This window comes from Palaemon carinicauda, chromosome 39 (assembly GCF_036898095.1).
Source record: "Palaemon carinicauda isolate YSFRI2023 chromosome 39, ASM3689809v2, whole genome shotgun sequence".
Lineage (NCBI taxonomy): Eukaryota > Metazoa > Arthropoda > Malacostraca > Decapoda > Palaemonidae > Palaemon > Palaemon carinicauda.
In genome coordinates, this window is record NC_090763.1 from 53,550,678 (window position 1) to 53,571,380 (window position 20,703).

At 47.3% G+C, this 20,703-nt stretch overlaps 1 protein-coding gene across 1 annotated transcript in view; it reads left to right on the top strand.

The window, feature by feature from the left end:
• Nse4 (Non-SMC element 4) overlaps nucleotides 1-20,703 on the top strand; it is a 72,278-nt gene that overhangs the window by 3,234 nt on the left and 48,341 nt on the right. The window contains exon 2 of the mRNA XM_068362920.1: nucleotides 16,248-16,322. Within this exon, the coding sequence (XP_068219021.1) occupies nucleotides 16,290-16,322 (33 nt within the window). The 5' untranslated portion in view covers nucleotides 16,248-16,289. The remainder of the gene's footprint in view (nucleotides 1-16,247; nucleotides 16,323-20,703) is intronic.

Consider the following 20,703-nt stretch of genomic DNA (forward strand, 5'->3'; position numbering starts at 1 on the left):
TGAGAGTGTTGCGCCTCCGCCTCCGCCTACACTCCCTCCGCCTGTGTTCGCTCCGCCTACGCTCGCTCCGCCTGCGCTTGCTCCGCCTGATCGCAGTACCACCTGCCAGGCGTACGATGTTGAGCCACAGTCTGAGTTTGCTGTTCCCAGTGGTGTTCAGCCTCCGCCTTCTTTAAGGCAACCTTTGCTATGGGATCAGGAGGATTATACCTCTCTTCCTCCGCCTCCCCTTGCTGCTCCACCAGTGGTGCAACTCTCGGCTGAGGTACAACAACCTCTCCCGTGCATGAGTCAGTCTCCTCAGCTCTCGCTGCAGCGAGCTCAACCATCCTCAAGGCAAGCTCCACTACGCCTTGGCCTTGCGCCTCAGGAGCCTCAGCTTGCGAGACATTTACCTTGTTCTGCGCAGCCTCAACCTCTTCACGCTCCGCTCACACCACAGGAACAGGAACTTGCTACTCCGCTTCCACCAACCGCTCAGCAAGCGCAACCCTTGGGTTCAACCTCTCATGCTAGGAGTCAGCCTCCTCCACCCATGCGCATTCCTTCTGCTTTGTCTGTTATTCAGCCTTTGCAGTCTGAGCCTCAGGTTCTCCCTCAACAGTTACTTGAAGAGGAAACCACTAATATTGTTCCTACTCGTTCTGACTCTGCTGTTCAGCATTCTTGTCCAATATCTTCGCTACACTCTGATGATGAGGCGTCTGATGATGAGGAGGCACACCTGGATCCCTCGTCAGACGTGGATGAATCCAAGCCTTCTCCACAGTCTATTGACTTTCGTAAGGTCTTGGCTCTGCTTAGGGAGGTTTACCCAGACCACTTTGTCTCTGCTATTCCCCGCTCTCCACCATCTGAGTTTTCGCTGGGCGTACAACAAGCTAAGTCCTCCTATACTAAGCTATTCCTAGCAAGGTCCTCTAAGAGAGCATTAAGGATCTTAGGGGAGTGGCTGCAGACTAAGCAACACCTTGGCAAAACTTCTTTCATGTTCCCGCCGACTAAGCTCACCTCGAAAGCGAGCGTTTGGTATGCCACAGGAGAAGCACCAGGCTTGGGAGTACCTGCCTCTGCCCAGGCTGACTTCTCAAGTCTGGTAGACTCGCCTCGGAGAACTGCAATGAGGCGTTCTAAGGTTTGCTGGACCTTCTCAGACCTGGATCACTTACTGAAAGGACTGTTTAGAGCATTTGAGATGTTCAACTTTCTTGACTGGTGCCTGGGGGCCCTCAGCAAGAAGACCTCTCCTGCGGACAAGGATTCTGCCATGCTATTAATGTCCTGCATGGATAAGGCCATTAGGGATGGATCTGGTGAGCTTGCGTCGTTGTTTGTATCAGGGGTTTTGAAGAAAAGGGAACAGCTGTGTACCTTCCTTTCCTCCAGCATTACACCTTGCCAAAGGTCACAACTCCTTTTTGCTCCGCTCTCGAAGTTCCTCTTCCCCGAAGAGCTGGTTAAGGACTTGTCTGCTGCCCTGATACAAAAGGACACACACGATCTTGTAGCCTCATCGGCTCGTAAGTCTAAGGTTGCTACCTCAGTCCCCAAGACTTATCGCTCCCCAGTGGTTGATACCCCTGCTACGAGGTTCATACCGCCCTTTCGTGGTAGAGCCCCCAGCCGAGGAAGCTCCCGTCCAGACTCTTACAGGAGCAAGTCCAGGAAAGGCTCCAGGACATCTAAAGGAAAAAACTGACTCTCCGCATCTCCAGACAGCAGTAGGAGCCAGACTCAAGATCTTCTGGCGAGCCTGGGAGAAGAGAGGTGCAGACGCCCAGTCTGTCAGTTGGCTGAGGAACGGTTACAGGATTCCATTCTGCCTCAAACCACCTCTGACCACATCGCCCATCAACCTCTCTCCCAACTACAAAGAAGAGGACAAGAGGCTAGCATTGCACCAGGAGGTGTCGCTACTTGTGCAGAAGAAGGCAGTGGTTATAGTCCGGGACCATCAATCCCCGGGCTTCTACAACCGTCTCTTTCTTGTGGCCAAGAAGACAGGGGGTTGGAGACCGGTGCTGGACGTCAGCGCGCTCAACGCGTATGTCACCAAGCAGACGTTCACGATGGAGACGACGAAGTCGGTCTTAGCAGCGGTCAGGCAGGAGGACTGGATGGTCTCGTTGGACTTGAAAGATGCCTACTTTCACGTTCCTATTCATCCAGACTCCCAACCTTTCCTGAGATTCGTTTTCGGAAAGGTTGTCTTCCAATTCCAAGCCCTGTGTTTTGGCCTAAGCACAGCTCCTATGGTCTTTACTCATCTGATGAGGAATATAGCAAAATTCCTACACTTATCGGACATCAGAGCCTCCCTCTACTTAGACGACTGGCTGTTGAGAGCCTCCACGAGTCGTCGCTGTCTGGAGAATCTCAATTGGACTTTAGACTTAATCAGAGAACTGGGTCTATTAGTCAACATAGAAAAGTCTCAACTCATTCCCTCCCAATCCATTGTGTACCTGGGAATGGAGATTCGGAGTCAGGATTTTCGGGCTTTTCCATCGGCCCCCAGGATAAGCCAAGCCCTAGAGTGCATCATGAGCATGCTGAAGAGGAGCAGTTGCTCGGTGAGACAGTGGATGAGTCTCACAGGGACCCTTTCATCACTGGCCCTGTTCGTCGAGCTAGGGAGACTCCACCTCCGCCCTCTTCAATTCCATCTTGCAGCTCATTGGGACAAGGGTTCGACTCTCGAAGCAGTCTCTATCCCAATCACCCAAGAGATGAAGACCACTCTCCTGTGGTGGAAGCACAACCTCCTTCTCAGGGAGGGTCTATCGTTGGCTATTCAGACCCCCAATCTTCATCTCTTCTCAGATGCATCGGACTCGGGCTGGGGTGCGACCTTGAACGGACGGGAATGCTCGGGAACGTGGAACGAAGAACAGGGATTACTCCACATCAACTGCAAGGAGCTACTAGCAGTTCATTTAGCCCTGTTGAACTTCAAGTCCCTCCTGCTAGGCAAAGTGGTGGAGGTGAACTCAGACAATACCACAGCCTTGGCTTACATCTCCAAGCAAGGAGGGACCCATTCGAGGAGCCTATACGAGATCGCAAGGGACCTCCTCATTTGGTCAAGAGGTCTAAACCTCACTCTGGTCACGAGGTTCATTCAGGGCGATATGAACGTCTCAGCAGATCGCCTAAGCAGAAGGAATCAGGTCATTCCCACGGAATGGACCCTCCACAAGAGTGTGTGCAACAGACTTTGGACCTTGTGGGGTCAACCTACCATAGATCTGTTTGCCACCTCCATAACCAAGAGACTTCCGCTGTACTGTTCCCCTGTTCCAGACCCTGCAGCAGTTCATGTGGATGCTTTTCTACTGAACTGGTCCCATCTCGACCTGTACGCATTCCCACCGTTCAAGATAATAAACAAAGTTCTGCAGAAATTCATCTCGCACGAAGGGACACGGCTGACGCTGGTTGCTCCCCTTTGGCCTGCAAGAGAATGGTTCACAGAGGTACTTCAATGGCTAGTCGACATCCCCAGGACTCTACCTCTAAGAGTGGACCTTCTACGTCAACCTCACGTAGACAGGTTGCACCCAAACCTCCACGCTCTTCGGCTGACTGCCTTCAGACTGTCGAAAGATTCGCTAGAGCTAGAGGCTTTTCGAAGGAGGCAGCCAGTGCGATTGCCAGAGCGAGAAGGGTTTCCACTCGTAGAGTCTACCAGTCTAAGTGGGAGGTCTTCCGAAGCTGGTGTAGAGCCAATTCAATATCCTCTACCAATACCTCTGTGACCCAAATAGCTGACTTCCTTCTACATCTTAGGAATGAGAGATCCCTTTCAGCCCCTACGATTAAAGGGTATAGGAGTATGTTGGCTTCAGTTCTCCGCCACAGAGGTTTGGACCTTTCTTCCAACAAGGACCTTCAAGACATTCTTAAGTCTTTTGAGACGTCTAAAGAGCGTCGTCTATCCACTCCAGGCTGGAATCTAGACGTAGTCTTAAGGTTCCTTATGTCACCTAGGTTCGAACCTCTCCAGTCAGCTTCCTTCAAGGACCTTACCCTCAAGACTCTTTTTCTCGTCTGCCTTGCAACAGCTAAGAGAGTCAGTGAGGTTCATGCCTTCAGCAAGAACATTGGTTTCACGACCGAATCTGCAACATGTTCTTTTCAGCTCGGATTCCTAGCAAAGAACGAACTTCCTTCACGTCCTTGGCCTAGATCGTTTGAAATACCTAGCCTCTCCAACATGGTAGGTAACGAACTAGAGAGAGTTCTTTGCCCTGTCAGAGCTCTCAAATTTTATCTTAAGAGGTCTAAACCTCTTCGAGGACAGTCAGAAGCCTTATGGTGTGCCATCAAGAAACCTTCGAGGCCCATGTCCAAGAATGGGGTTTCATATTATATAAGGCTTCTGATTAGAGAAGCCCACTCTCACTTAAAGGAGGAAGACCTTGCATTGCTGAAGGTAAGGACCCACGAAGTAAGAGCCGTAGCTACTTCGATGGCCTTTAATAAAAACCGTTCTCTGCAGAGCATAATGGATGCAACCTATTGGAGGAGCAAGTCAGTGTTTGCATCATTTTATCTTAAAGATGTCCAGTCTCTTTACGAGAACTGCTACACCCTGGGACCATTCGTAGCAGCGAGTGCAGTAGTAGGTGAGGGCTCAGCCACTACATTCCCTTAATCCCATAACCTTTTTTAACCTTTCTCTTGAATGCTTTTATTGTTGTTTTTATGGTTGTTACGGTAGGCTAAGAAGCCTTCCGCATCCTTTTGATTTGGCGGGTGGTCTATTCATTCTTGAGAAGCGCCTGGGTTAGAGGTTTTGTAGAGGTCCTTTAGTAGGGGTTGCAACCCCATATACTTTGGCACCTTTGGGTTGGTTCAGCCTCCAAGAGGAACGCTGCGCTCAGTAAGGAAGACGAACTTAAAAAAGAGGCAGAGTAACGGTTCAATTCGACTTCCTTACCAGGTACTTATTATTTCATTGTTATTTGAGATAACTGTTATATGAAATATGGGATACTTAGCTATCCTTTAATCTTGTACACTGGTTTTCACCCACCCCCCTGGGTGTGAATCAGCTACATGATTATCGGGTAAGTTTAATATTGAAAAATGTTATTTTTATTAGTAAAATAAATTTTTGAATATACTTACCCGATAATCATGATTTAATCGACCCTCCCTTCCTCCCCATAGAGAACCAGTGGACCGAGGAATAATTGAGGAGGTGTCAACAAGAAGTACTTGAGTACCTGGCCACAGGTGGCGCTGGTAAGTACACCCCCTTCTAGTATTGTGATAGCTGGCGTATCCCTCCATAGAATTCTGTCGGGCAACGGAGTTGACAGCTACATGATTATCGGGTAAGTATATTCAAAAATTTATTTTACTAATAAAAATAACATATTTAATGGGAATATAAAATGAGGAGATTTTATAAGATATCGGATAATAAAACGAGTAATTCTTGGGTCAAACGTAATATGTATACGAGGGTATTACATAAAAGGAATGGTATAGTTGTACAGGATCAAGTAAAATACTTTAACAAAGCGGGTGAAGTCGAATATTTGAATGAAGCGGTTAAAATGACGTAGGGGAAAATGGGGAGGGGTTATAAGAGAAGAAGTAATCCTATTGGTGGAGGGGGAGTTTATGCGCAGGTGGGAAGAGTTTATGCGCAGGTGGGAAGAGTTTATGCGCTGAAGGTCGAAAGTTGTTATGTATAAACGAACGAACGAGAGTGACTACAACCGACTGGTAGAATCTCAATGGAAAAATTAAAAACACTGATAATGTTAGCATGTTACGCTAATATTGCTAATGGCAGCTCAATATTACCGTATTTTTTCATCGGTTTATTATACATCCAAGAAGGTAATGTAAATTATTGAGAAGAAAAGGCTTGTTTTACCATTATATACTGATTCCCCAGTATGCTTTCCCCACCCAAAACCCCGAGTTCCCACTGGGTGTCCCCCATTATTGTTGGATATAGATATATATATATATTTCTGAAACTATTCATTTGCAACAAGAACAAGTGTCATTTTCGAAGAGAGCGGAATTTTTTCTATAGACAAAAGTAGTTTTTTCCCTAGGTTACATTGCCCTGTAATACAGTACTGTACAATAATACCGTGTTGGTACTATTCATTTGCGACGGGAATGAGTGTCATTTTCGAAGAGAGCGGAATTTTTTCTATAGAAAAAGGTAGTTTTTTCCCTATGTTACATTGCCCTGTAATACAGTACAATAATATCTGTAAGGGGACCAGGTTAACCTAACGTAATATTCCGGATTGTTTACCGATCTTTGGCGTCCACTTGATCTTACACAGGACCCCTTGCCCTTACTTAAAGAACGTAAAAGTTTTCTGAACTTTAGAAGGTGGTCAGACAGGGCGAACACTCTAAAAGGGATGCCTTTCGCGACCACCCCTCCAGAGATATTGCTCTTCACGGACACATCGAAGGAGGGGTGGGGAGCTCATCTCCACGAAAGAAATGGCAAAAGGCAAGTGGTCCCAAGAGGAGGAGACCTTTCACATAAACGTGCTAGAGTTACTAGCGGTCCAAAGAGCGTGCATGAAGTTCGTCCATTGTCTCCAAGGAAACACTGCGGCTCTCATGTGCGACAACGCCACTGTGGTAGCCTACGTGAAGAATCAAGGGGGGCTCAAGTCAAGAGAACTGTGCGACCTCACAGCAAAGATCCTGGATTGGGCCGAAAAAGAACACATCGAGCTGACGGCCAGGTTCATTCCGGGGAAAAAGAACGTCCTAGCCGACGGCCTCAGCAGGATAGGTCAGGTAGTAGGCTCAGAGTGGACCCTACACCCGGAGGTAGCCCAGACACTCCTAGACAAATGGGGGTCCCCTGTGATAGATCTGTTCGCCATGAGACTCAACACCCAGCTCCTGGTATTCTGCTCTCCAGTCCCTGATCCTACAGCAGCATTCGAGGACGCCTTTCAGCATCCATGGGACGGACTCGACGCATATGCCTTCCTTCCCTTCGGAACACTCAGACAGGCCCTCAACAGAGTCAGACAGTCAAAGGACCTGCGGATGACTTTGGTAGCGCCCTGGTGGCCGGAGAGAGAATGGTTCGCATACCTGAAGAAGTTAGCAATCCTCCCTCCGTGGCCCCTGCCAGACAAGGAGGACCTCCTTTGTCAACCACACTTCGAAAAGTTCCACGAAAACCCCCGGTCCCTCCGGCTACACGCGTGGAGGTTATCGAGCGTTTGTTGAGGAAGGAAGGCTACTCGTCAAGGACCGCCACTAGGATGACAGGTTATCTTAGGAGATCCTCAGTCGTAGTCTACCAGGCGAAATGGGCTACGTTTGTAAAGTGGTGTGCCTTCCAGAACCTGAGGCCGTTAGAAGTATCTCTTCGCGAAATAGTAGATTTCCTGGTCCACCTGAGGGACGAATGTTGTCCTTTCCCTGAAAGGAGCACTTACAAATCATAACATTGGGCTTCGAACCATGATTAAATTGGAAAACCTTTTTCTTCTTGCTTTAACCTCTGCTAAGAGGGTTAGCTAGTTCATTGCTAGGAATCAGATTCCGAACCGATGATCCTGCTCAGCTGCTTTTGTGTCCTGTAAGAGCACTAAGGTGCTACTTGAACAAACTTGAGGATCTTGCCCATGAATAAAGCACTTGTTTGTCAACACAGACAGAGTTAAGAAAATAGGGACGAGATACGCCTCGTGGATCAGGCAGATCATCAACCGTGCCATTAATCCTTCCTCTCTTCAACAGTAAGGGGTATGACACAACGTCGGGGTCATAATTATGTCCCTGGCATTCAAGAAGGACTTTTCTGTGATGATGGCACTACATGTGTGTACAAGGAAAAGACAATCTGTCTCTACTACTCAAAACCAGGGAGACGTAACACAGGTTCCAAAATTTGATAGGCCTTGTTGCACAGCAAGTGGTATACTGTAGCTGCCTCAGCTCTTCACAGGATTATTAGCAGTCTTTTGAGGACTGAGGTCACGGTGTTAGTCTGGGATGAATGAAAAGGGATTGACTTGCCTTTCCCTTTCTTCATCTTCTCTTGGAGGACAGCATCTGAAGACCCTTTCAGCTGGATCTCTTCTACTACAGGTATGCCCCATATTGCTTGTAGCTAGAATATATGTTTATATATTCTGTTACATCCCTACTCACCTTATGAGTGGAAGTTGGGACTTCTGGTCCTCATTGTGTATATTCACAAATATGTTGATTATATATAGCCCATGACAATCACAGTTACGTTCTTACGCTCGTAATTGCTTTTTCATGGGCTGTCAACCCACTGGTATTGACAGGTCATTGGTTTACAATGTGTCAGGTTGGTCATCCCTTACAATATCATGGTCGGATACATTGATCCAGGTAAAAAATTTCAGCTAGTTGAAATGACTTCCACCCACTTTAGGGTGAGTCTCTATGTAAAGAACAATGGTTTGTACAGTATTTGTCAGAACAAATAACAAATTTAGAGGTTATTTGTATTTTTCCTAACAACACTAACCTTAGTTCTTTACACATACTTTACCCACTGTCACCTACCTCCAGAGAAAGTCCCAGCTGCAATCAAAGTGAAGAAGATATGAGTGAGCAAGGGGAACAGTGCTTCTCCTCATTACCATGGATAACAACTGTAATGGTTGTTGACACCTCGATAAAAGTTTTTCTAACCTTATGCCAGCTTGCAATGATTTCTTCTATGTAAAGAAATCAGGTTTGTAAAGTAGGGAAAAATAAAAAAATACTTCCAAAATATTTTATTTTTGTTTAGAAATACTGTTATTTGTGTGTGAATATATTTTTCAATATTAATCTTACCCGGTGATCATGTAGCTGCAGCTCTGCTGCCCGACAGAAAAAACCTACGGGCGGGATACGCCAGCGATCGCTATACAGGTGGGGGTGTACAACAACAGCGCCATCTGTCGAGTAGGTACTCAGGTACTTCTTGTCAACAAAGAACCAATTTTTTCTCTCTGTCGTGCCACCGGCAAGACCTACTTGATACGCTGTTGTTTCTGGAGTTGATTTTCACGCTTTTTGGTGATGTATTCTCTCTAGTTATTAGCTTTCGCTGTACAGAAGTTATCATCAATACTTTATCACTTTCATTGATTAGATTTTGGATTATTTGTTGACGACTTGGATAGATTTTGGATTTCCCCCTTTGACTAATTCAAGATGTCTGACCCTACTCAAGTCCCCAAGTACAGGCAGTGTAGCGCTAGGGACTGTTCTAGGCGTCTTCCGAAGGCCTCTATAGATCCTCACACCGTTTGTTCCAATTGTAGGGGTAAAGCCTGTCAATTGGAAGATCGATGTGAGGAATGCGCTGGGCTTTCGGAATTCGATTTTCAAGAATTCCTTAAGAATGCACGTAGGCTAGAGAAGGATAGGATCAGGAGGAGTTCGTCTCGCTCTTTTGATTTTTCCTCTCCCCATGCCCCTCAACCTATTCCTTCCCCTGTAGTGGTTACACCCGACCCTTCTACCAGCTCTCATCAACCCTCGATGGCGGATATGATGCGTGCCATTCAGGCTCTTGGTGACAGAGTTGAGTCATTAGCGAATGACCGCAATCAACTCTTGGCCGACGTCAAAGAGTTGAAGGAGAAAAGTGCAGTGGGAAGTGTAGTGAGTGCAAGTGCAGTGAAAAGTGTCAGTGTTACGCATGAGGGTGCATCTGTTCGTGCCAGTCGTCCTCCCAGTCCGGGACCTCTTGCAAGCTCCCAAGCCCAGGGGAGAAGCAATGTCGAAGGACCAAAGGGTTCGACAGGCCTTGATCAGCGTACAGATGTACCCTCAGTGGTTTCGGACGTATCTTGCAGAGATCGTCCCACCCACAAACAGACGAGTGAGCCCATTCATTCCTCGTCTGCGGAAGAAGTTTCTCGTCAGAAACGCTGGACCAAGGTCTCACGACCTCTCAAGCGCAAGGTCCCTTCCGAGCGAGTCCAACGGCCCAGGTGTAGCCACTGGGTCAGTTCGGACTCACCGCAGTCTTCCGAAGACTGCACACCTCCCAAGAGAGGTAGAGTGGTTCCGCAGCAGGCAATCACTCCGTCTGTTGCTGCACCAACCGCTGTAGACCCTAAGTGGTCTTTGCTGCAGTCTATGCAGACTCAGCTAGCTTCCTTCATGCAGGAGTATCGTGCTGAGAAGGTTGACGCTGCACCCGTTAACCTACAACCTGCCACGGTTGTGCGCTCAGCTGACACTGCGGCTGCCTGCTCCCACACTCCGGCTGTGAGAGCTCCACCACCGATGCGCAGTCGACCCTGCCAGACGCATGTTGACGTTAGCCGACGTGCGGCACCCTCCGTTGACATGCGTGAGCTACCGCATCAGCAGTGGGAAGGTGCAGTCAAGCTGCCGTGTTTTGACGCAATGCGGCAGTCTCCGCAACCCACGGCAGTCCCCACCACGCACCACCACTCCGCTTTTGTTGTTGCCAGCTCTCAGACTGACCAGCAGCGGCATGATGTTGGATCCAGTGCAGCTATGCATGCACCCGTGCTGCCGGATTCAGCTGTTCAGCTTTCTTCTCCTCCTTTGCCGCTTCCTCCTCAGCATTCGGATGAAGGAATCTCTGATGACGACGAAGCTGCGCATTTGGACGATCAACACTCCGACATAGATGAACCCAAGACTACGCCTCCCTCCTTAGACTTTAGGAAAGTCCTTGCCCTGTTTAAGGAGTTGTATCCGGAGCAGTTTGTGTCTGCAGCTCCACGCTCTCCTCCCTCTGAGTTCGCTTTAGGCATGCAGTCAGCAGCTCCTGCCTTTACGAAGCTCGTACTCGCTCGCTCATCCAAGAGAGCTTTTAGGGTACTGGGAGAGTGGCTGCAGGCCAAGAAGCAACTTGGGAAGACAACCTTCTTGTTTCCCCCGGCCAAGCTTGCTTCCAGATCTAGCGTTTGGTATGCCACAGGAGAGGTTCTAGGCTTGGGAGTTCCTGCCTCTGCCCAGGGCGACTTCTCTCCCCGCAGACTGGCTATGAGACGGTCCAAGATTTGCTGGACCTCTTCGGACATGGACCATCTTTTGAAGGGAGTTTTCCGTGCTTTTGAGATCTTCAACTTCCTGGACTGGTGTTTGGGAGCGTTGAGCAGAAAGACCTCCCCTTCGGATAAGGACTCTGCCATGCTCATCATGTCCTGCATGGACAAAGCCATTCGGGATGGGTCTGGCGAGCTTGCGGCTTCTTTCATGTCTGGAGTTCTTAAGAAGCGAGATCACCTTTGCTCCTTCTTGTCGGCAGGGGTCACACCATGTCAGAAGTCAGAGCTGATGTTTGCTCCGCTATCCAAGTGTCTCTTTCCTGAAGAGCTGATCAAGGGGATTGCCGCCTCGTTGATCCAGAAAGACACCCATGACCTGGTGGCGTCATCCGCACGTAAAGTCACAGCTTTACCTTCCGTGCCTAGACCTAGGATGGACACACCAGCGTCTAGGTTCATTCCGCCCTTTCGTGGCAGAACCTCCAGCAGAGGAGGTACCCGTGCCGATAGTCAACGTGGCAAAAAGAAGAAAGGTTCCAAGTCCTCAAAAGGCAGAGTCTGACTGCCATCTTCTCCAGACAGCAGTGGGAGCCAGGCTCAAGAACTACTGGCAGGCCTGGGAGAACAGGGGTGCAGACGCACAGTCTGTGAAGTTACTCAGAGAGGGGCACAGGATTCCATTCTTGCGCAAGCCCCCTCTAGCAACAACTCCCATCGACCTCTCTCCCAGGTACAGAGAGGAGGACAAGAGGCTAGCTTTACAGCAAGAGGTGTCTCTCTTGCTACAAAAGGGAGCGGTAGTCATAGTCCGGGACCATCAATCCCCGGGCTTCTACAACCGTCTCTTCTTAGTAGCGAAGAAGACAGGAGGGTGGAGACCGGTGCTAGACGTCAGTGCTCTAAATGTCTTTGTCACCAAGCAGACGTTCACCATGGAGACGACGAAGTCAGTGCTAGTATCGGTCAGGAAGGAAGACTGGATGGTCTCGTTAGACCTAAAGGACGCGTACTTTCACGTCCCCATCCACCCAGATTCCCAACCTTTCCTAAGGTTCGTCTTTGGGAAGGTGGTTTACCAGTTCCAAGCCCTGTGCTTTGGCCTAAGCACGGCACCTCTAGTGTTTACCAAACTGATGAGGAATATTGCCAAATTCCTGCATTTAGCAGACATCAGAGCCTCCCTCTATTTGGACGACTGGCTTTTAAGAGCTGCGTCAAGTCGTCGCTGTCTGGAGAATCTCAAATGGACTATGGATCTGACCAAGGAATTGGGTCTCCTGGTCAATATAGAAAAGTCCCAACTCGTCCCATCCCAAACTATAGTCTATCTAGGTATGGAGATTCAGAGTCAAGCTTTTCGGGCTTTTCCGTCGGCCCCCAGAATCAGTCAAGCCCAAGAATGCATCCAGAGCATGCTGAAAAGGAACCGATGTTCAGTCAGACAGTGGATGAGTCTAATAGGGACGCTTTCATCGCTGGACCAGTTCATCGCGTTAGGGAGACTCCACCTCCGACCCCTTCAGTATCACCTAGCTGCTCACTGGAGAAAGGACATGACGCTAGAAGCGGTCTCAGTTCCTATCTCCGAGAAGATGAAGTCTGCATTGTTATTATTATTATTATTACTATCCAAGCTACAACCCTAGTTGGAAAAGCAAGATGCTATAAGCCCAGGGGCTCCAACAGGGAAAAATAGCCCAGTGAGGAAAGGAAATAAGGAAATAAATAAATGAAGAGAACAAATTAACAATAAATCATTCTAAAATAAGTAACAACGTCAAAACAGACATGTCATATATAAACTATTAACAACATCAAAAACAAATATGTCATAAATAAACTACAAAAAGACTCATGTCCGCCTGGTCAACAAAAAAGCATTTGCTCCAACTTTGAACTTTTGACGTTCTACTGATTCAACCACCCGATTAGGAAGATCATTCCACAACTTGGTAACAGCTGGAATAAAACTTCTAGAGTACTGCGTAGTATTGAGCCTCGTGATGGAGAAGGCCTGGCTATTAGAATTAACTGCCTGCCTAGTATTACGAACAGGATAGAATTGTCCAGGGAGATCTGAATGTAAAGGATGGTCAGAGTTATGAAAAATCTTATGCAACATGCATAATGAACTAATTGAACGACGGTGCCAGAGATTAATATCAAGATCAGGAATAAGAAATTTAATAGACCGTAAGTTTCTGTCCAACAAATTAAGATGAGAATCAGCAGCAGAAGACCAGACAGGAGAACAATACTCAAAACAAAGTAGAATGAAAGAATTAAAACACTTCTTCAGAATAGATTGATCACCGAAAATCTTGAAAGACTTTCTCAATAAGCCTATTTTTTGTGCAATTGAAGAAGACACAGACCTTATGTGTTTCTCAAAAGTAAATTTACTGTCGAGAATCACACCTAAAATTTTGAAAGAGTCATACATATTTAAAGAAACATTATCAATACTGAGATCCGGATGTTGAGGAGCCACCGTCCTTGACCTACTTACAATCATACTTTGAGTTTTGTTAGGATTCAACTTCATACCCCATAATTTGACTTGGTGGAAGAACAACATTCTTCTCAGGGAAGGTCTACCACTGGCTGTTCAGACCCCCGACCACCTTCTCTTCTCGGACGCATCGGACACGGGCTGGGGTGCGACACTGGACGGTCGGGAATGCTCGGGCACGTGGAATCCGGATCAAAGAGCACTACACATCAACTGCAAGGAGCTACTGGCAGTTCATCTGGCCTTGAGAAGCTTCAAGTCCCTCCTTCTAGGCAAGGTGGTGGAGGTGAACTCCGACAACACTACAGCCTTGGCGTACATCTCCAAGCAAGGAGGGACTCATTCGATGACGTTGTTCGAGATCGCAAGGGACCTCCTCACCTGGTCAAGAGATCGAAACATATCGCTTGTAACGAGGTTCATTCAAGGCGACATGAATGTCATGGCAGACCGCCTCAGCCGGAAGGGTCAGATCATCCCTACAGAATGGACCCTTCACAAGAATGTTTGCAACAAACTATGGACCCTGTGGGGTCAGCCCACCATAGATCTGTTCGCTACCTCGATGACCAAGAGGCTCCCAAATTACTGCTCACCGATTCCGGACCCAGCAGCAGTTCACGTAGATGCCTTTCTTCTGGATTGGTCCCATCTAGACCTTTATGCGTTCCCCCCGTTCAAGATTGTCAACAAGGTACTGCAGAAGTTCGCCTCTCACGAAGGGACAAGGTTGACGTTGGTTGCTCCCCTCTGGCCCGCGAGAGAATGGTTCACCGAGGTACTGCAATGGCTAGTAGACGTTTCCAGGACTCTTCCTCTAAGAGTGGACCTTCTGCGTCAGCCGCACGTAAAGAAGGTACACCCAAGCCTCCACGCTCTTCGTCTGACTGCCTTCAGACTATCGAAAGACTCTCAAGAGCTAGAGGCTTTTCGAAGGAGGCAGCCAGAGCGATTGCCAGAGCAAGGAGGACATCCACTCTCAAGGTCTACCAGTCAAAATGGGAAGTCTTCCGAAGCTGGTGCAAGGCGAATTCAGTATCCTCAACCAGTACCTCTGTAACGCAGATAGCTGACTTCCTTTTACACCTAAGGAAGGTAAGATCCCTATCAGCTCCTACGATCAAAGGTTACAGAAGCATGTTGGCAGCAGTCTTCCGCCACAGAGGCTTAGATCTTTCCAACAACAAAGATCTACAGGACCTCCTTAAGTTTTTTGAGACCTCAAAGGAGCGTCGGTTAGCCACACCAGGTTGGAACTTAGACGTGGTCTTAAGGTTCCTGATGTCAGCAAGGTTCGAACCTCTTCAATCAGCCTCTTTTAAAGATCTCACTTTGAAGACTCTTTTCCTCGTTTGCTTAGCAACAGCTAAAAGAGTCAGTGAGATACACGCCTTCAGCAGGAACATAGGATTTACATCTGAAACGGCTACATGTTCCTTACAGCTTGGTTTTTTAGCTAAAAACGAACTCCCTTCTCGTCCTTGGCCCAAATCGTTCGAGATTCCAAGTCTGTCCAGTTTAGTTGGAAACGAACAAGAGAGAGTACTATGCCCAGTAAGAGCTCTTAAGTACTATTTAAGACATACGAAGCCTTTACGAGGACAATCAGAAGCTTTATGGTGTTCTATTAAGAAACCTGCTTTACCGATGTCGAAGAACGCAGTTTCTTATTACATCAGACTTTTGATTAGAGAAGCCCATTCTCATCTGAATGAGGAGGACCATGCTTTGCTGAAGGTAAGGACACATGAAGTTAGAGCTGTCGCTACTTCAGTGGCCTTCAAACAAAACAGATCTCTGCAGAGTGTAATGGATGCAACCTATTGGAGAAGCAAGTCAGTGTTCGCATCATTTTACCTTAAAGATGTCCAGTCTCTTTACGAGAACTGCTACACCCTGGGACCATTCGTAGCAGCGAGTGCAGTAGTAGGTGAGGGCTCAACCACTACATTCCCATAATCCCATAACCTTTTTTAATCTTTCTCTTGAAATGCTTTTTATTGTTGTTTTTGGGTTGTACGGAAGGCTAAGAAGCCTTTCGCATCCTGGTTGATTTGGCGGGTGGTCAAATTCTTTCTTGAGAAGCGCCTAGATTAGAGGTTGTGATGAGGTCCTTTAGTATGGGTTGCAGCCCTTCATACTTCAGCACCTAGGAGTCGCTCAGCATCCTAAGAGGATCGCGAGGCTCAGTAAGGAAGACGTACTTAAAAAGGCAGAGTAATGGTTCAAGTCGACTTCCTTACCAGGTACTTATTAATTTTATGTTTGTTATTTTGAATAACTGCTAAAATGAAATACGGGATACTTAGCTTCTATTGTTAACATGTATGCTGGTCTCCACCCACCCCCCTGGGTGTGAATCAGCTACATGATCACCGGGTAAGATTAATATTGAAAAATGTTATTTTCATTAGTAAAATAAATTTTTGAATATACTTACCCGGTGATCATGAATTAAAGGACCCACCCTTCCTCCCCATAGAGACCCAGTGGACCGAGGAGAAAATTGTTTCTTTGTTGACAAGAAGTACCTGAGTACCTACTCGACAGATGGCGCTGTTGTTGTACACCCCCGCCTGTATAGCGATCGCTGGCGTATCCCGCCCGTAGGTTTTTTCTGTCAGGCAGCAGAGCTGCAGCTACATGATCACCGGGTAAGTATATTCAAAAATTTATTTTACTAATGAAAATAACATTTTTATGAATATGTTTTTTATTTTCAGAAAGGATTTCATTGAAGAAAAAGTAGTACACCAAACTTCAAAATGGATGAAGAGGCAATGCCAGGGCGTAGCAGGGTAAGAATAGTTTATAATTTTTTCCATGCTTTCTATTCTATTTTAGCTGCTTTTCCTAGTTAGGCCCTTTGGATTGTAGCAGTTTGCTTTTCTAACTAAGGCTTTTGTCTTTCTTGCAATAATATTTTTTCAATATTAAACTTAGCCGGTGATTATATAAGCTGCAACTCTGTTGCTCGACAGAAAACTCTACGTTAAAAATCCGCCAGCGATCGCTATGCAGGTAGGGGGTGTACTTCAACAGCGCCATCTGTCGTGCAGGTACTCAGTACTCAATGTAAACACAGAACTCAATTTTCTCTCTGTCGGGCTACCGGCAAGACCTACTAATTCGCTGTGCTAACTGGATTTGTTTTCACAACTATTGGTGAAGTACACTATTCTAGTTTTGAGCTTTCGCTATGCAGGGTTTTATTTCATCTCAAAACTTGAACTCGTTTTGGATAGATTTAATTATGGTGACAAAGATAGTATGGACTTTCTTTCACTTTTAAATGGCCGACCCTTCCCTTAGACGGAAGTATGTTTAGGCTTTTAGTAATTATATCACGTTATAGATTTTCCTCTATACATTTTATATCTCTCCGCCTTTATTAGGCCTCTTCGATTAACTTTCCATTTATTATAAACATATAAAAATAATTTTAATGTTTTGTTTATATAGAACTTTCCTGAGAGTAGGCGGTCCTAACTTGGAAACTGAAGTTAATCAACGTTAAGCCCTTTATATCGTAATTAGCTTTTAAAGAGCTAAGGATTTAAAACTTTTTAAATGTAATATTTTATGAAAGATTTTCTTTGATAGTCTTCGTACTGTTTTCAAAGATGAACTAACGTTTAGTTTTTTATGCTACGCAGTTGTTGACGTTCAGGACGTTCAACATGCGCTCTATCGTTACGATAGAGAGAGAGTGTATCACGGTTTCACTTTGCAGTAAGAGTAAATCGATTCTGACGTTTTGTTCATTCTTTCTTAGCTTAAATGTTTTAAATTCTAATTTAAAGGAACTTTTTATTTGAAAAACCTTTCAGTTTTTTCCTTTAGTCAAATAACATGTTTTTTTGACGATATATAATTGGGCTCTTCTCTTAGGTGCGAAATCAAGAGAGAAAGAGAGAGAGAGATAGAGACGGAGGGAGAGAGAGGAGAGTAAACGTTCCGTTCAAGCGGGTAACGTTGTTCTCCTGTTACTCTCGTCCCTAGTCTTTGTACGGGGAGGAAGGATAAAACGTTTTTAGGTTTTTTATTCTCGTCCCCAGGCTATGTGCGGTGAGAGATTGAAAACGTAGTTATATGAACTAGTGTTTAGTCTCTTTCCCAGCCACTGATTTTTCTTTTTATCTTAAAATATGTTTTCTGTTTTTTGCTGGTATTATGAGCTTGCATTATACGACTAATTTCGCAATTACTACCTTTTAATGAAGGGTAGAATTGCATGTTTCAGGTAGAAATAAGTGCAAAACAGAAAATCGAAGTGATAAGAGTGATATACGCAAAGTGTTACAGTGCGCAAAGTATTACAGTGTTGCGTCCGAGGGTTCGTCTGTTCGTGCCTGTCGTCCTCCCAGTCCGGGACCTCTTGCAAGCTCCCAAGCCCAGGGGAGAAGCAATGTCGTACGAGAGGCTTTAATCAGCGAACAGACGTTCCCTCCGTGGTTTCGGGCGTATCTACCCAAGATCGCCCCACCCACACAAAGACGAGAGAGCCCATTTATTCCTCGTCTGCGGAAGAGGTTTCTCGTAAGAAACCATGGACCAAGGTCTCGCGGCTTCTTAAGCGCAAGTCGGTCCCTTCCGCGCAAGTCCAACGGCCCAGTTGTAGCCACTGGGTCAGTTCGGACTCGCTGCAGTCTTCCGACGACTGCTCACCTCCTAAGAGAGGCAAAGCGGTACCGCATCAGGCAGTCACACCGTCTGTTGCCGCACCTGCTCCTGTAGACCCTAAGTGGTCTTTGCTGCAGACCATACAGTCTCAGTTAACGTCATTGATGCAGGACTTTCGTGCAGAGAAGGTTGACGCTGCACCAACCTCTAGCCTACAACCAACCACGGTTGTGCGTCCTGTGGACGCTGAGGCGACCTTCTGCCGCACTCCAGTTGAGAGAGTCCCGCCACCCATGCGTTCCAGTGTACCCTGCCAGCCGCATGTTGACGTTCAGCGACGCACGGAACCTTCCGTTGACGTTCGCGAGGTACAACAACAGTCTAAGTTGTTTTGTTTTGACGCGGTGCGTCAACCTCCGCATTCTAGAGTTGTTTTGACTGCTCAGTCTAGGCAGTCAAAGCAGTCTCGAGTGGACGCTGTACGTCCTCACGCACCTGTTGTAGTTGACAGTTCAGTTGTTGACAGTTCACAGACTGTCAAGCAGTTACATGACGTTGCGTTCTGGTCCGCTACTAATGCACCAGTGAGAGACTCAGCTTTTATCGGACAAGGTTCCTGTAGATGAGGAAGTTGCTGTTCTCCCTCCTACTGATATTCCCTTGAGGACTCTGTCAGATGGAGAGGAGCCTTAAGCTGCTTAGCCTCCTATGGACTTTAATTAAATCATGATGATTTTTTTAAGGATCATCGTCCGGATCTTGTAACTGCTGCTCCTCGTTCGCCTAAACGTCAGAACTTACACTAGGCCTAGCTACTTCGAAGCCGTTGTTTTTAAGCTAGTGCTCTCTCGCTCTCCTAGAGAGCGTTACGTTGGCTAGGCGACTGGTTTTTTCACCAGGAGGAGTTTGGGGGATACAGCCTTTGCTTTCCCTTCTTTTAAACTGGTTTATAGAGCGAGAGTCTGATATGACACGAGAGAAGTTCTCGGCTTGGGAGTTCATGCCTCTGCCCAGATAGACTTCTCAATTCTGGTAGACTCTCCCTGGCGCCTAGCCAGGAGACGCTCCAAGTTGTTTACAGGTCAACTTCTCAGCTGTTGTCGAGCCTTTGAAGTTTTGCTGTACTATTATGTCACGCATAACAAGGCTTTCAGGGATGGTAAACGGTTCCGCCTCAGTCGCTAACCCCGTCTGTTGCCACACCTGCTCCCGTAGACCCTAAATGGGCTTTGCTGCAAGACATGCAGTCCAAGCTTGCGTCCTTGATAGAGGACTTAAATGCGGAGAAGAACCTTCTGGCCAACAACCTTCCAACCGGTCGGTTGTGCGCCCTGTTGACGCTGAGGTAACCTACTCGCGTCTGCCAGTTGAGGTGGTTCCTCCACCGATGCGACCCAGTGTGGGTTGCCAGCCGCACGTTGACGTTAAGCGACGCTCGGAGGTGGTTGTTGACGTTCAGGACGTTCAACAACCAGCAGAGGTGACTTGTTGTGACGCAGTGCGTCAACCTCAGCAACCCGGTAGGGTGTTGACTGCACAACCCAGACGGTCTAGACAATTTCGGGTTGACGCTGTACTTCCTCGCGCACCCATGGTTGTTGACAGTTCACAGACTGTGCAGCAGTTCCATGATATTGCTTCCGGCTCCGTCACGCATCCACCAGTGCGACCGGATTCAGCGAGTCAGACGTTGCCCACTCCGTTGCCGTTTCCTCATCAGTTTCAGATGAGGAACCCTCTGATGAGGACGTTGCTGAACAAGACGATCAGCCCCCAGCCCTGCTATCCATCCAGAAGATGCTGAAGAAGGAACGCTGCTCAGTCAGGCTGTGGATGAGTCTGGTAGGGACGCTGTCATCCGTGGATCAATTTGTGTCACTAGGAAGACTACACCTCCGTCCTCTTCTATACCATCTAGCTTTTCACTGGAAAAAGGACAAGACGCTAGAAGCGGTCTCGATCCCGGTTTCCGAAAAGATGAAGTCTTGTCTGACTTGGTGAAAGGACTATATCAACCTAAGAGAGGGTCTTCCCCTGACTGTTCAGACTCCCAACCACGTTCTCTTCTTGGACGCATCGGACGTAGGCTGGGGTGCGACATTAGACGGTCGGGAATGCTCGGGATTATGGAACTCGAGTCAAAGGACAATGCATTTCAACTGCAAGGAGCTACTGGCAGTACGTCTGGCCTGGAAAAGCTTCAGGTCTCTCCTTCAAGGCAAAGTGGTAGAGGTGAACTCGGACAACACCACGGCTTTGGCGTACATCTCCAAGCAAGGAGGGACCTACTCTCTGACGTTGTACGAGATCGCAAGGGACCTCCTGACCTGGTCAAAAGGTCTAGACATATCACTAGTAACGAGGTTCATCCAAGGCAACTTGAATGTCATGGCAGATTGTCTCAGTCGGAAGGGACATAATTCCAACAGATTGGACCCTCCACAAGGATGTATGCAAGAGACTTTGGGCCACCTGGGGCCAGCCAACCATAGATCTCTTCGCAACCTCGATGACCAAGAGGCTCCCAATATTTTGCTCACCAATCCCGGACCCAGC